General features: G+C 42.0%; 1 protein-coding gene and 1 non-coding gene across 4 annotated transcripts in view; one reads left to right on the top strand and one right to left on the bottom strand.

Annotated features, from left to right (window-relative positions):
* Nucleotides 1-15868, bottom strand: part of Fam193a (family with sequence similarity 193 member A) — a 116276-nt gene that overhangs the window by 67268 nt on the left and 33140 nt on the right. For 2 of the 3 annotated variants that reach the window (XM_027387174.2, XM_027387176.2), the window contains exons 2-4: nt 14842-15084; nt 1250-1407; nt 459-626 (exon numbers count right to left, since the gene is read on the bottom strand). In XM_027387174.2, the coding sequence (XP_027242975.1) occupies nt 459-626; nt 1250-1407; nt 14842-15066 (551 nt within the window). In that variant the 5' untranslated portion in view covers nt 15067-15084. The remainder of the gene's footprint in view (nt 1-458; nt 627-1249; nt 1408-14841; nt 15085-15868) is intronic. The other variant, XM_027387175.2, reaches the window with a different exon arrangement.
* Nucleotides 11170-11313, top strand: LOC113832305. Its single transcript, XR_003479522.1, has one exon. It is a non-coding gene; the product is annotated as a small nucleolar RNA SNORA48 (small nucleolar RNA).

Here is a 15868-nt window from a genome sequence, read left to right as displayed (position 1 = left end):
CTTTCTGTCAGTCACTGGGCACAAGGAACCTGTTATAGAACAGATGCTGGGCAGGAGCCATTCCCTGTGACAGAAGCTGCTGTGCACCTCAGGGGTAGGTGCCTTCACAAGCTGCATGGTCTCACAGTGCTTTAGTGGACAGGAACACTCTACTCTTGCCTTTCTCCCTGAGCTACAAATGCAAGAGTGTTTATGAAAGTACCCAGCATCACCTGATACATCCAAGACTCTGGCATCTTGACTGTGTTACTGTTAATACATGACAGAAACATCTCAACTTAGAAACAAGAGAACCTGCAACTTTTTACCCACAAGGTCAGTTGTCTGCTGAAGACCTGAGCTGTACCAATAGCTCAAAAAGCCTAGCTGAGATTTACTCAGGACAAGCACTGAGGCTCCATGGGCAGCAAGGAGGGCAATGGTTGGATGGGGCTGTAACATGAAGGGGCAAACTGTACCTATCCACAAGCTCCTTTACTCCCTCTTTGTCGGGAACCAGAGACTGGTCCTGGTCTTCTGCCAGTGGGGTCCCCGCCTGGCGGTATATGCATCGGACCATGTAGCGTACTTCTGACCAATAGTTCTGAAGCTGCTGCGGTTCCCGGTCTGTCTCTGCTGAGATATCTCTGTGTCAACACAGGAACCAGCAGAGTTAAGAGAGACAGTCTATGGAACTTTCCCTAAGTCCCCAACTCCCATATTTTGTATATATAATCCCCATATTGTATATATAATCCACTTAATTCTGTCAATCCTTGTCCCAGACCAGTGGTACAGCCTTTTTCTATCAGGTACTGGCCTTTTCTTCCTTCAACTCCTAGCAACTTCCATCACAACTCCCTCCTCCATACACTTTATGCTCACCTTGGGCTCATTTTAATTTTTTAATTAATTTTCTTTTTCTTGAGATAAAAGAAAAAGCCCTGACTGCACTGAAACTTAATTGTAGATCCCCCTGTCTCTCAAGTACTGGGATTATGGCATAAAATACCAGTTGGCTTTTCTTTTAAATTCCAAGAGTTCTCCCACTTTTCTCTTTATGAGGCCCAGCTTCCTAGTGTTTAGTCCCTCGAGGGCAGGAATTTTGGTCTTTTTGTAGTTTTCCTCATGATAGCAAGCCATGCTCTATTTTCAGGGGTATGCCAAAAAGGTACTGTTATTTGTCAAAAGAATCCCATTTCCAAGGCAAGTACATGTTCCTAGATACCCATGACCTCAGCATGAGCAGCATGACCAACTCAACACATACCTGCGCTCACTGCAGGCTTCACATGAGCAGGCATCTGAGGGCGTGGTGCCTAGCCCTGATGAGGTCATCGTCTGTGTGCCTAGGGCTAGTCTCCCAGAACCACTGGTCTCAGGCTGGGAGCTCCCAAGTGAGGAGTGCAGAAGAAAATCTTGACCCTGCTTTAAAAATAGAAAATAACACACCAGTTATGCTTATGAAATCAATTGTCTACTGACTTTTTTAAAATGCCTTCTAGAGCCAGGTGTAATGGTGCATGACTTTTAAACCAGGGCTCAGGAGGTAGAGACAGGTGGATCTCTGTCAGTTGGAGGCCAGTCTGGTCTATACAGTGAGTTCTCAGACAGCCAGAACTACATAAAGAAACCCTGTCTCAAAAACAGAACAAAACAAAAATACCTACTATAAAAGTATTACAACATAAACACTGAAATCTATAGCGAACTTTTTAGGGAGTGAAAGGGGACTAATGGGAGACAAAGTCTACTACACAGCAGCACAGGCAGGCCTTGAACTCATTATACAGTCCAGATTTTCTTGCCTCAGTGTGCAGCACACTGGATAGGAAATAAATTCTAGGCTTTGTCTGGATCAATGCTGTTCTTACTTCCAGGTTTTTACCATAACATGAGAACATCCAACAGATTCTGTTCTTTTTTGTTTGTTTGAGACAGAGTTTCTCTGTGTATCCCTGGTTGTCCTAAAACTTGCTTCCTAAACCAGGCTAGCCTTGAACTCACAGACAACCACTTGCCTCTTCCTCCCAGTGCTGGGATTAAAGGCATGCACTACCACTGCCCAGCCAGATTTTATTCAGGGAGGGAGGGAGGGAGGGAGGCAGGCAAGCAGGCTGGGCTGGTAAATAATCTTGACTTGCAGTGCCCTAATCAGCATGTGATGATCATCACCCCAGCAGGCACCTCTAAGATGTGATACACCCGAAACTGCCTGACAAACAGTGGCAGTGGGCCCAGAACCTGTGCTGTCTGCTCTGACTACCAACAAGGAAGCCTGAGAACACTCTAGACAAAGAAGGCTAGGGCACAGTTAGGGTCAGAGTCCACAGCAGAAGGCAGCCTGCTCTGACATTCCAACACTGACACATGACATAGACTTCTTGAAGGGAAAGGGCCATATGTGAGGAATGTATCCTGTACCTCCTGTTCACCAAGGTAGCTGTGTTCTTCACCCTGATCAGATGTGAAATACTGACACAGCCCAAGAGGAGTTGAGCAAGGAGCAGGTATGCATGCCCCCCCCCAACACACACACCCTTACACCATCCTAGGCTACTGCTGAACAAGGAGCAGACACCTCAAGGCTAAAGTGACCCAAAGGTTTCACACATACCAGACTCTGAAATGGAAGAGCCCAAGAGCTTCCTGCCCTGCAGATAGAGTAGGGAATTGCACTGTCACTACCACATGGGAGGAGCAATCATCAGCGAAGAACCCACACACATAAATGCTGCACAATGAGAAGGCACAGTTAAGCATCCTTCAGTATCCAACCTCCAGACCAGGGGAAAATTCATGGCATAGATCAGACATCAAGCATACAGTATTTCTCCTATTGCAGCCCAGCCATATATAACCTAGAGCAAGCACCTTATAGCCAAAAAAGCCATAGACAACTGACAAGAACCATGAACCTGTATGTTTCTTTTCCAGGCCCCCTCCTCCACTATGGAAGAAAACAGAAGGTACAATGACATGGGACATAGCCTCTACCACAGTGATTCCTATCATGCCCTTTACAGCTGCAGGAGAAGCTTTGAATTAGGTAAGACACTCAGGTTTTTATGCAGATTGGATTAAACCTGAAAATGAGATCAATCCAAAACTAAAAGTATACAGTCTGATTGTCATCATCCAGGTGTAGAGAGATAAGTGGACAGCACAACTTGACACTGGTGATGAATCAGGCCAGTCACAAGGCTGACTGTTCTCTCCCAGCTTATGCCCACTTCTACCATTACCTCAAACTAGGACATACACAACCTGTCACTCAGAGCAAGCCGCTGTCACCTCACCTGGTGACTGCCAGGCTCTCTACTGGCCTCTACTCGCCTTTATCCACTCTCAAACAGCAGCCAGAGAGAGTTCATGGGGCTCCCCTGCATAAAACCTTCCAAATCACTTGCAAATATATTCCTTGTTTCTTACCAAAGTTGTCTAGGACAAAGTTCTGCTTCTGTCACTGCCTACAGTGTTCATCCACTAACCTGGCATGCTTTCTGATGATCTGATGGAGTGCTATATATAACTCAGGACTCAAAAAAAAAAAAAAAATCACCTACCCAGAGAAGACAATCAAGCCCCCCCCCTCTCTCTCCCTCCCTCTCCCTCTCTCTGTGTGTGTGTGTACACATACATACATACATATAGTGCACCATTCAATTCAACATCTAACTCTGCCATATGATGAATAGACACATATCACCTGTGTGAGTAACAGGTACATTGTTCAAGAGTGGGTAGAGGATGATAGGACACTGAAAGGACCCCAGGCTCCTTACGTATTTCCTCTCTTGCTCATACTACCAGACAGCTTTGTCCTTAAAGAAATGGAGACTAAGCAACATGGTCTCTCCAGTTAGGGGAGTTTTGCTAGCACCCAACAGGACCTGTAACCCTGAGGAGCCTCTCTTCTGCAGCTAGTCATAACCACATCCTCTAAGTTGGTTTCTTCCTGAGTCCATTCCTTCAGTTCCTCTGGCTGCTCTTGAGAATTACCATGTCAGTTCTTCAGGGCTCACTTCATAAATTTGAGTATCTGATGATCTCCCACCACTGGGTAGTTTCTCCCTTGTGTTAAGATGTACTATTTACTGATGTAGTGCTGGCCAAGTTCTGTTTGGTACACCAACCTAACCACCATGGTTAATCTCTTTTCTCAAAAATTCCTATATGAAACATTGGCTTTTCTTACTTTCTAGTGTCCTTGTTTCCAACACTACAACAGAAGGTAGATGTGTATAGGAACCTTTCCACCTGCTCACACTGTGCACGGGACACCTACAGTGAGAGGTGGCACAGCAACCACAAACTAACATTTCCCAGTAACAAGGGATAAGGCCAACAGAACTATATGTTAAATCCCTGAACATGGCACCTTATAGTACTTATACAGGCTGAATCTCCCAGGTCATTATGTCTGTCTAAACTGAACACAATTAAAAAAAAAAAAAGACAAAAATCCAATAGGCAATGTGAAATTTGCAATGTCCATCTTCTTGATCTTATAAAGATGTGAGCAAGATACATGATAAGCTCCCATGAATATAAACTACTGCTTCTGCCACCGTGTTTTCCCTACAATCATAGACTGCATCTTCAAGCTGTGGGTCCAAATAATCCTCTACCTCAAGCTGTTTCTGTCAGGAATTTTATTGGAGCGATGAACAAAAAGAGTAGCGGTCACTGCTAAGATAAACCTGACTCTGTGATTCATAGGTCTTCGATGCTGCTCTGTGTGAGGTATGTGGAAGAGTTTTAAGATTTTGGGCTAGATAAGTCTTAGAATGCATTCTGATGGAAGTTTAGACAACAGAAAGCCAAATGAATGAGGACAGTAAAGGCCAAGAGGAACAAATGAGAAAGATAAGCAGGACCTACTCTTGGGAAGATGGCAGGTGTTAAGTGCTACTAAAAATCACTAAGATGAGTCTATCTGACTCATCTTAAAGAAAAGAATGTAAAAGTTCTCAGCTAATGTTCCAGTACCATGCCTGCCACCATGCTGACCGTGAACTAAAACTGCTATGTCAAGAGGAAAACATGAATTCACCAAAGCAAATTATGAAACAGCAAAACTGCATCTTGGCAAAAAGAGACAAAACTCAAGCCAGCAGCTGGCTTGAAGCAGGAATGAAGGTCAACACTACCATTTTGTCCATGCTGAAAAAGTTCTTTACTTTTCAGAATTAGGTAACTTCGCCCAAGTAATTTCAGGATAATTTAAACATTTAATTTACATAATAATTGAAAAGACAAGAGGGATTTATGTATTCTTTCTCCATTTTAAACAATATGTAGCATCCTTCACTCAAATGAGTAGATAGAAAAAAACACACAGATACATATATAGAACTTTAGTGATCACATTAAAGATTGTAAGTGTTCACATTAAACATTATGAATTCTGACAAAAGGGGAAATGGCTCAGTCAGTAGAGTGCTTGCTATACAAGCATGAGATGCTGAGTTCTACTCTGTGCCCACTGTCCCAACATAAAAAGCCAAGAGCAGTAGCACATGCCTTATCCTAGCACTGGAAAGGTAGAGAAAGGAAGAGCCTGGGGTACACTGGCTAATCAATCTAGCCAAATGAGTGAGCTTCAGGTTCAGTGACAGTCTCTCAAGTTTTGAGTAAATTATTATGTCAAATACTTAGAACGTTACTGCCAACTTTATTTTCATTCTTAATAAAATTCTTTCAACGCTGGGTGGTGGTGATGCACACCTTTATCCCAACACTTGGGAGGGAGAGGCAGACAGATCTCTGTGAGTTTGAGGTCAGCCTGATCTACAGAGCGATTTCCAGGACAGCCAAGGCTACACATAGAAAACTCATCTTAAAAAACTAAAATTAATGATAATAAAAATAGGATTCTTTCATTCTTTAGATTATATTACAGAGATCTCTTCACTATAAGAAATTGAATTAAATTACAGAAAATAGTTGCATAATGCTAAACATCTGTAATAAATCTAACAATTTTATTAATGAACATTTGAGTTATCTTGATGTATTTTAACACTATCATTCTTCAACACTTTAAACAAGGTCCTAATTAAATTAAAAAAAAAAATAGGGTATCTCTGTATAGCCCTAGCTGTCCTGGAACTCACTCTGTATACCAAGCTGGCTTTGAACTCAGAGATCTGCCTGCCTCTGACTCTAGAGTGATTCTGGATTAAAGGCACGGGCCACCACCACCACCTGACTCCAATAAAAATTCTTAAATATGTATCCTTCCTAAAAATACTTTTTGTTAAATTCTTTTTTAAAATCACTGTTAGTGCTAATGATAAATTCTTTAGAACTGTATTTATAGCTTGGTGTGATGCCTCTAATCCCAAAACTTGAGGGGAAGAAGCAGGCAGCTCTCTGAATTTAAGGCCATCCTGGTCTACATGGTAAATTACAGGCCAACCAGAGCAACATAGTAAGATCCTGTCTCAAAATAATAATATAAATACATAAATAATATATTTGTAAGCATTTTGTATGTGTGTGTGTGTACAGAGAGAGAGAGAGAGAGAGAGAGAGAGAGAGAGAGAGAGAGAGAGAGAGACAGACAGACAGACAGACAGACAGACAGACAGGGTCTCATTATATAGCTCTGGCTGTCCTGGAACCAGCTCTGTAAATCAGGCTGGCCTTAAACTCAGAGATCACCTGCCTCTGCTCCTGAGTGCTGGAATTAAAGGGGTGTGCCACCACTCACTCCCAGACTGTAAGCAATCCTGGTATATGTTTTCCAATAAATGAAAGAAGATGCTAGGGGATGTGGCAATTTGACTCCTAAATTCACTGCTGTTGGGCTCTCCCATGCTGCGCAGACTACCTTGAGCAAAAAGATTGTTAGACAGCTGGACTAATCTTAAACTGCCCTAGCTGTTTTGAACACTCCAAAGATGTCTTGCGACAACTGAACAGACTGCAGCTGACTGCCTTTCTGTGTAGCATGAAGGCACAACCTTAGCCAGTGCTGTTCGAAATAGTTTGTATAAGACTTTTTGCGATCACAAGCTTCTATGAACTCTAGATTATTCTTTCCACCATTTCCCCTGGTGGTCTTCAGAGAACGCTGTGATGGGGCTATGAGGCAATAATGTGATTGGTTCAAACACCCTTTCCTGGGCTATATAATATTTACATATACTCAGAGGGAAAGAAGCAGTATAACACCTGGCAGTGGTGGTGCACACCTTTAATTGCAGCACTTGGGAAGCAGACACAAGCAGATCTTTGTGATTTTGAGGCCACCCTGATCTATAGAGCTAGTTCCAGGACAGCTAGAGAGAGCTGTTACATAGAGAAAGCCTATCTCAAAAAAAAACCAAAGACAAAAGACAAAAGAAAAAGAAGCAGCAGTGTAACAATGGTGGTGGAAGATAAGTTGTGGGAGAGGTCAGGCAGCCAGCTGTCTGACAGCTGAAGAGGCAGCAGCTAAACCTGAGCAAGAGCCAGTGCAAGAAGAGCAATCAAGACAGGGAAACAGAAAGAACAGAGTAGAAATCTTGAGATGTCAAGTGTTTGAGAGCATAGTCTCAGATCCCACATTTGACAGCTAATAACAGTGGCAGCTACCAAGGGCTGAGGAATGCCAGTATGTCAGGCCTGGACAAGTACTGCCCACTTGCCTACTGCTAACCCTTGCTGACGCCAACCACCAAAAGAAATGAAAGCTGTCAGAGACAAGCAATTGAAGACAGGCACAAGCAAACACCCTTACCCACTGAATTATCTCCTCCACCCTCAAAGAGTGTGTGAGTGTGTGTGTGATTTTATGTGTATGGGTGTTTTGACAGCATATCACATGTGTGCCTGATACTCACTGGAGCTCAGCAGAGGGTAGGGGATCCCCTCAAACTGGAATTAGATATGGTTTTTGGGAACTGGAACTGGGTACTCTGGAAGAGCAGCTAGTACTCTTAATCTTTAAGCCATTTCTGCAGTCACAGCCAAATGTTTTATAAGTATCCTTATTGTGACTTTGCCTTTGGTTTATGGATCATTTAGAAGTGGGTTTAATTTTTTTGTTTATATGAAGACAGGATTCCAGCATCTACATCAGCAAGCTTACAACCACACTGACTCTAACTCCAGAGAATCTGACTGATGCCTCCAGCCTCTACAGGTATGTATGTGTGTACACGTACATGTACACACACACACACACACACACACACACACACACACACACACACACACACACACACTCTAACACAGAACACAGACACATAATTTAAAAATACAATATAAGGGAGGGAGGGAAGATGGTTAATCTCAATTATTATTTTTTATAAGATTTAGAATCACCAGGGAGCCAGTCCTGCGTAAGCCTGTGCGGGAATATCTTTGATTTCATCAACTGAGGTTGGAAGACCTGACCACTGTGGATGACACTACTCACTGAATGAGATTCTTAACGAAATAAAACAGAGAAAATGAGCTAAGCACTAGGATGCATTTATCCCTCTGTTTCCTTTTTCTTTAAATTAAATTTTATGTGCACTTGTGTTTTGCCTGCATTCATGCCTGCATGAGGGTGTCAGATCCCCTGGAACTGGAGTTACAGACAGTTGTGAGCTACCATGCAAATGCTGAGAATTGAACATGAGTTCTCTGGAAGGGCAGCCAGTAAGTAACCTTAACCACTGAGACATCTCTCCAGTCCCACCCCACTGTCTCTTTATTGTAGATGTCATGTGACCAGCTGCTTCAAGCTCCTGATGCCTTGCCTTTCCTGTGATGATTGATTGTCCCTTGAATAGTGAGCTAAAATAAATCCTTTCTCCCTTAAGGTCTTTTGCCAGAATATTTTATTATAGCAAAAGAAAAAGAAACTAAAACTAAACATACAACAAATCCTACAAAATAAAAATAAAAGGATAACCTGAGTAACTTCACATGAATACATTTAACAAAATATACACAAACTTCCTGAAAATTAGCAAGAAGAAACATTTCCTAGTTTATTCTTTTGTAAAAAACACATCTATTTCCTAACTTATTCTAAGACACCAAAACAATACAAAGCAAATTTACAGACTAATAATATTCTTCACAATCACAGACATAGTATTCTTTTTTTTCTTGGTTTTTCGACACAGGGTTTCTCTGTGTAGCTTTGGAGCCTATCCTGGCACTTGCTCTGTAGACCAGGCTGGCCTCGAACTCAGAGGTCCGCCTGCCTCTGCCTCCCAAGAGCTGGGATTAAAGGTGTGCGCCACCAACGCCAGACATAGTATTCTTAACAAAACAAAAGCACACTGGAGTCAAAGCAGCAAAAGCACTTACTTGCTGCTTTCCTAAATGACCTGGATTCAATACCCAGCACCTACATGGTAGCCGACAATTGTCTGTAATTCCCTCTTCTGTCCTCCATAAACACCAGGAACGCAAGTGATGCATAAGTATTTATGTAGACAAAACACACATACACATAAAAATAAATCTAAAAAGAAAAAAAAATTAAAGAATGATGTAACACTTGTGAACTAGAGGACATAATAGCTGTTAAGATGCCTATTCTCAGCCAGGCGTTGGTGGCGCATGACTTTAATCCCAGCACTCGGGAGGCACAAGCAGGCGGATTTCTGAGTTTGAGGCCAGTCTGGTCTACAGAGCGAGTGCCAGGATAGGCTCCAAAGCTACACAGAGAAACCCTGTCTCGAAAAACAACAACAACAAAAAAAGATGCCCATTCTCAAGCTAAGTATGATGGCACACACCTTTAATCTTAGCACTCAGAGACAGATCTCTGTAGGTTTGAGGCCAGCCTAGTCTACAGAATGAGTTCTAGGATAACCACGGTCTACAAAGAGAAACAATGTCTCAAAAGAACAACAAAAAGAGAAAATACAATACTTGACTTTACAGGCAATCAAGCTATTGTTTTTAATAGTTTTAAAATTTTTATTTATTTATTATGTATATAGTATTCTATCTACAGGCCAGAAGAGGGCACCAGATCTCATTACAGATGGTTATGAGCCACCATGTGGTTGCTGGGAATTGAACTCAAGAACTCTGGAAGAACAATCAGTGCTCCTAACCTCTGAGCCATTTCTCCAGGCCCCCAATCAAGCTATTTTTATAAATATACTTCATGAACTCCTTCCATCCATCTACAGAAAGAGTTTATGACTGTGTGTTCCAAGAGAATATTCTTTAACAGCAAAAATTGGAAGTTAAAAATGTATTATGTTCATAAAGGTGACTAGTACACAGCAACAAATCTCAATTACAATTAATGAATACTAGAGGACTATGGCTATAAAATTCAAAACATTTGGAAAAATCAAACTACATTGTCTAGATATAGATGCTGAAGTGCTATCATTAACAGAAGTGATAGTGGAAAGAAGGAAGGTAATCAATCAACAGCTCAACAGGAAGGCAATCCTAAGGATCAGGTCTACAGAAGAACCTGAGCTGAGGAGTATCACTTGACTTCTCGATCTCTGTGGTAACAGTCAACACCAAACACATCTACAACCACAGGAAGCAACCAGGCTAACTCACCAGTAAGAACAGACTCAGAAAACACAAATAAGTCTTTTCCTTCCTTCCTTCCTTCCTTCCTTCCTTCCTTCCTTCCTTCCTTCCTTCCTTCCTTCCTCCCCCCCTCCCCCCCCCTTAAGACAGGGTCTCATTATGTAGTCCCAGTTATATTGGGCCTCTCTATATAGACCAGGCTGGTCTCCAACTCAATGAGAGCTAGCTAGCTGCCTGTCTGTCTCAGTAGTGCTGGCATTAAAGGTGTGTGCCATCATACCCATTAAGCCAAATTTTCTATTGAGTACATAATAAGAACACCTAAAACACACCAAAGATAGAAAAGAAAGGATATAAGAAGAAGGGGAGAAGATGGGAGTAGGGGAAAAAACTATAGATGAACATGAAAAGTCAACTTCAGGAGGAGGGTGCTTCCATGAGACTCCCACACGGAAGTGTAAGGATTCAGTAACTCCAGCATGCTCACTCAGTGTACAGCCTGAAACCATGTAGAACAAAACTGGAACTACTTATGGGGGGAAGGGGGCAAAAAGACACAAAGAATAAGAGATTTTTAAGTGCTCTAACTCAGAAATTGGTAGATTAAGCGTGTGTTTGTGCAAACACACACACACACACACACACACACACACACACACACACACACACACACACACCCCAAGACTGGAGAAAAACCCCTGACAATGGGCAAAGAAACACCTTGTGGAGGTGTTGTTTTTATATCAGCCAGAGGCAGAGCAGATGGCAGTCCTTTGTTCATCCTAGTTTTGATGCCTGACTTGGTAGCCAAAGCTGTTTCATGCCTAGGGTACATAAAAAAAAAGACTGGAGAAAGGACTTAAGCACACAGTTCATAAACAGCTATAGTAACTAACAGATGTACACAGAGCCTTCCACCTAGGTCAGAGAAGTGTTCTTTTTAGACACACATGCAACATTAATAAAACTTAACCACGGGTCAGAATTAGCAAATGCTGCTGATTGAATACAGAATCACTAATACATACCACAATTTCCAACCATACAATATCATAATAGAATCATTACAGAAAGACCAGGAAGCTTAGCTGGCCAATGTTCAGGCTGAAGTCAGTAATAATAGGTGTAAAAGGGCTGGACCTGTGAGATGGCTCCAAGCCTGACAACCTAAATTCAATCCTTGGAACCCACATGGTAAATCAACTCCTACAAGTTGTCTTTGGACCATGGCATGAGTGCAATACGCACGTGTGTGCACATTCTCTCTCTCTCTCTCTCTCTCTCTCTCTCTCTCTCTCTCTCTCTCTCTCTCTCTCTCTCTCTCTCTCTCTCTCTCTCTCTCACACACACACACACACACACACACACACACACACACTACAATCTTGTGCAGTTTCTCAATAAAAGGAAGAAATGGCTGATCCTACAGCAACAAGGATGCTCTCAAAAGCACTGTGCCAAATGACACAACTTTATGGCACTAAGGAAAATTCAGAACTGTGAGGATAATAATAAACTCCAAAATATACTGAAGCCTAATAATCTGAGTTGAATTCCTGAGACATATAACTCCAAGCTATCCTCTAACCTCCATACCACATTCTGTGGCTCCCCTAAACATAAACACACACACACACAATTTTAAATGGAGAAAAATAGATATAATGGATGAAAAGAGGTACCTGCATAGGTGGCTAATGCTCCTCCCCATAAGTCAGGGGTTATTAAACAAAAATCTCAATAGCAGTTGTGAGATATGACCCCCAGAATCTCCCCAAACCATACAGGCTAATGCTACTGCTTTTGATCATCCCCCAAACTAGATCTAAGACCCTATTGCTGAAGGTATTACATACCTTGATTGCACGACATAGAAAAATCAAGCTGGAACTAAGCTAACGGCTTCCTCCATGCTAGCTAGGTTTCATAGTGATGGAAAGTCTTGTGCTATGTAAAAGCCAATGAGGCAGAAATGTCAATGACATCACCCAGATTTAAACCCTATGAGCTACAATTAATTACCTGCCAGACAATATATACCCACTGTAGCCATAATGACATTGATAGTAACCAACTACTTCCTGACTGGGTATGAGACCTACTCCACAGGAGGGACTCCATGCTTGGTACTCTAAACCAGGTCAACAGCCGATGACTGGAGAAGTCTTATTCCCTAGAGGGAAATCTACTACTGTTTTGCCAAATAGACATATTATCAGACTACTTCCTAAATACCAATATGCATATCTACATATCAATATTGCTCCCACTCTTGGTAAGAGAGGTTTTTTTGCAGTGGGCAGCAGTCAATGTATACACTCATACTGATCGAGGTGCTGAGAGACTAAGTCACTGTTGAATGTTTAACTCTAAATATGACATCTATGTGTCCTCAATCAAGGTTCAGCAAATATCACAGAAGAGGTAGAAAGAATGTTAAGAGCCCCAGAATGAGGAGGAGTACTATGAAACACTGTTTTCTGGACATGGCATGATTGTTATAAGCTCACTGTAGCTGTGCTTACCTGCACAATATGGGGACCATCAACATTCCATCATGGATTGGGAAGGGGCTCATAAGGCTTCCATCTATCCCCAAAAAGCTACTGGTAGTTAATGGTTGCTGAGAAGAGGGTGTCATTTTCTTCACTGGCACAGCCACTGTTAAGTTGCTCATGCTCCAGTAACTAAGTCCCACTTCCAATACTCATGTCAATAACCCTAATCAAACCTCCTGGGTCATCAAAAAAACATACATGAAAATAGGAAGAGGAGTTAACCCTAATCAAACCTCCTGGGTCATCAAAAAAACATACATGAAAATAGGAAGAGGACTTGTGAAAGGTTTTTTTTTGGGGGGGGGGGGAAGGATAAGCAAAGGTAATTGGAGGAAGGGGAAATGATCAAAATTTAATATATACTTGTATAAAACTGAAAGAAAAAATCTGAGAAGAAAATTTCAGACTGATTATGCTCTGAATCTCTGGTGAGGAGATTGCAGGGCTTTTCTTCACTCCTTTGCTTATCTATTTGATTACTCATTAATATAAATATCATAAGCACCAAATATATCAAATCATATATTACTCTTGGTTAAAACATACATAAAAATAAATAGTTGTGTTCATGGAGCTTATACTACAGTGAAGAAAATAAATTGCATAAGTGAAATATTTAGACTCTTAGTACTAGAGCTAAAGGGACTGGAAAGATGGCTCAGAAATTAAGAGCACTGGATGCTCTTCCTGAGGTCCTCAGTTCAATTCCCAGCAACCACAAGGTGGCTCACAACCATCTATAATGAGATCTGGTGCCCTTTTCTGGTCTGCAGGCATGCATGCAGACAGAATATTGTATACATGATAGATAAATAAATCTTTTTTTCTTTTTAAGGAAGGAAAAGAAAAAAAGAAATAGAGCTAAGGAAAAGAGACAAAGAAGGAAACAGGGCTTGTGAGAAGGAGTTGAGAGGAACACTAACTTCTAGTTCGACCAGCACAGACCCAAGGATTAGTTACTAAAACTCTGCCACTAAGACTGGCATTGAAGTGGCGGGGTTGTCTTCAAGGAGCCCCTGGCTGCTCCGCCAGATGAATGGCCAATGAGGAAAAGGACTAGGCCTAGGAGAGGTGGAGAGCCATCCATACTACAGCCAAATGCTTCTCAAACTGCCACTAGGACTAACCTGAAAACAGAAGGTTTGCTGCCTGTTTCTGAACATAAGAAGCAAGGGATCAGAAAAGTCACTCAGAAAGAAGACAGCTTCTTGTATTGAGCAATCAAAAGGAAAGAAGAAAAAGAGTAAATTAATAAAAAGAAAGGGAATAACCTTGGATATGAGAAAGGCTGAAAAAGCCATCTCCTAGAATACAGAGATATGAAAGTCTAATAGGAACAGCAGTCACATTCACTAAACCTTAACCTATGTCAAAAATTAGAGCAAGCCTAATGGCCTCAAAGTCTCCAGTAAGAGAAGGCCTAGAATTAAGGAGGGGGGAAGGTCAGGTTTCAGAAGTACATCACAGAAATAATTTTTAGACATTTACCAGTACATGGAATTGTCTAGAACTGAACACATAAAAGTCTTACTAGCTTTTCAGTAAGAAACCCTAAGGCAAGATGTAAAAGCCAAAAGCACCAAACAGGTGGCCCACTTGCTGACTGCAGGTAAGGAAGCAGATGCTCTCTATTTGCTGGTATGGTCAGCAAAGGCCAGAAGACACATGCCAGAGAGTGAGCATGGGCCAAAAGATAGTATGGGAGGAAGCATTCCAACAACAGCTGGAGATCCTTTCCTTGCACTGTCAGTTAGCCCACCACCCACAAGAGAGGAGCAAGAAGCCCACTGAAGCTGCAGCCACTCACCGGCTGGTCAGGACCGCTGTTCCTCTCCTCCTTCTCCACAGTCCTCCGGCAGTCTGGGCATACCCACAGCGGCAGGTGCAGCACGCTGTTGCCCTTGGGAGCCATGGAAAGGGCCAATTTGCTCGCAGTCTTAACTCCACTCTCTAAGAATGAAGAGTCTTTCCGTTCACTTCTGCATAGAAGACAATAATCCCCAGCGGGGTAGGGTGGTGTCCTATGATTCATGCCAAAACTAAAAGGAGTCTGGAATAGAAAAAAAATTCTATGTTCAAAACCTGAACCAGGAAGCCAAGATTGATATATATAATATATATATATATATATATATATATATATATATATATGTATATTACACATATGTATATTTATATAGAAAATCAAAATAGGAAACACATGAAGCTGAACCTTGTATTCTAGAAACTGGTGGTATTTAAAATAAAATAGTAACACCATAAAGAAGCACTTCACCCTTCACTTAGATTTCTGCATTACTTCTGCCAGGAAAACTCATCAACACAGATCTTCAGACCTCAACCAGGCATGAAACCACCACATAAGGGCTTGCACCAAGGCAGCAGCTCTGGCTTGAGAGTATCTCTGAAGAGGGCCAGCCCTGGTCTAGACTCCAGAGAACAAAGACTCTCATGGTAACTGTAGATCCCCAAGACCCAAACTCCCAGGCTATGTGATCATAATAGTGAATTTATAGCCTAATTTCAACAGCTGCCTTTCCAAGACTATGGGGTAAATGTAGGAGTAGGGGCCTGAAGTAAAGGATCCTCTGCCTTTGGAATACACAAAGAAGCTTGGGTTTGGAAATAGACTTAAAGTACCAAGACCACCAAGCAGGGAGCAAGATTTTAAGTCAAAGCAGAAAACTTAGATGGAACCTCCTATAGCATTACTGTCCATCTGCTGAGGTACACCTACAGACACAGGACAGTCCTAGAAGGCAGAAAACAGATTGTAGGAGCTGGCCTGGCACAGAGATTCAGCACACTACAAAGGCATACAGTTACAGTCTTTG

The sequence above is a fragment of the Cricetulus griseus genome, assembly GCF_003668045.3.
Source record: "Cricetulus griseus strain 17A/GY chromosome 1 unlocalized genomic scaffold, alternate assembly CriGri-PICRH-1.0 chr1_1, whole genome shotgun sequence".
NCBI classification, from domain to species: Eukaryota; Metazoa; Chordata; class Mammalia; order Rodentia; family Cricetidae; genus Cricetulus; species Cricetulus griseus.
This window is presented reverse-complemented; position numbering and strand designations above follow the sequence as displayed.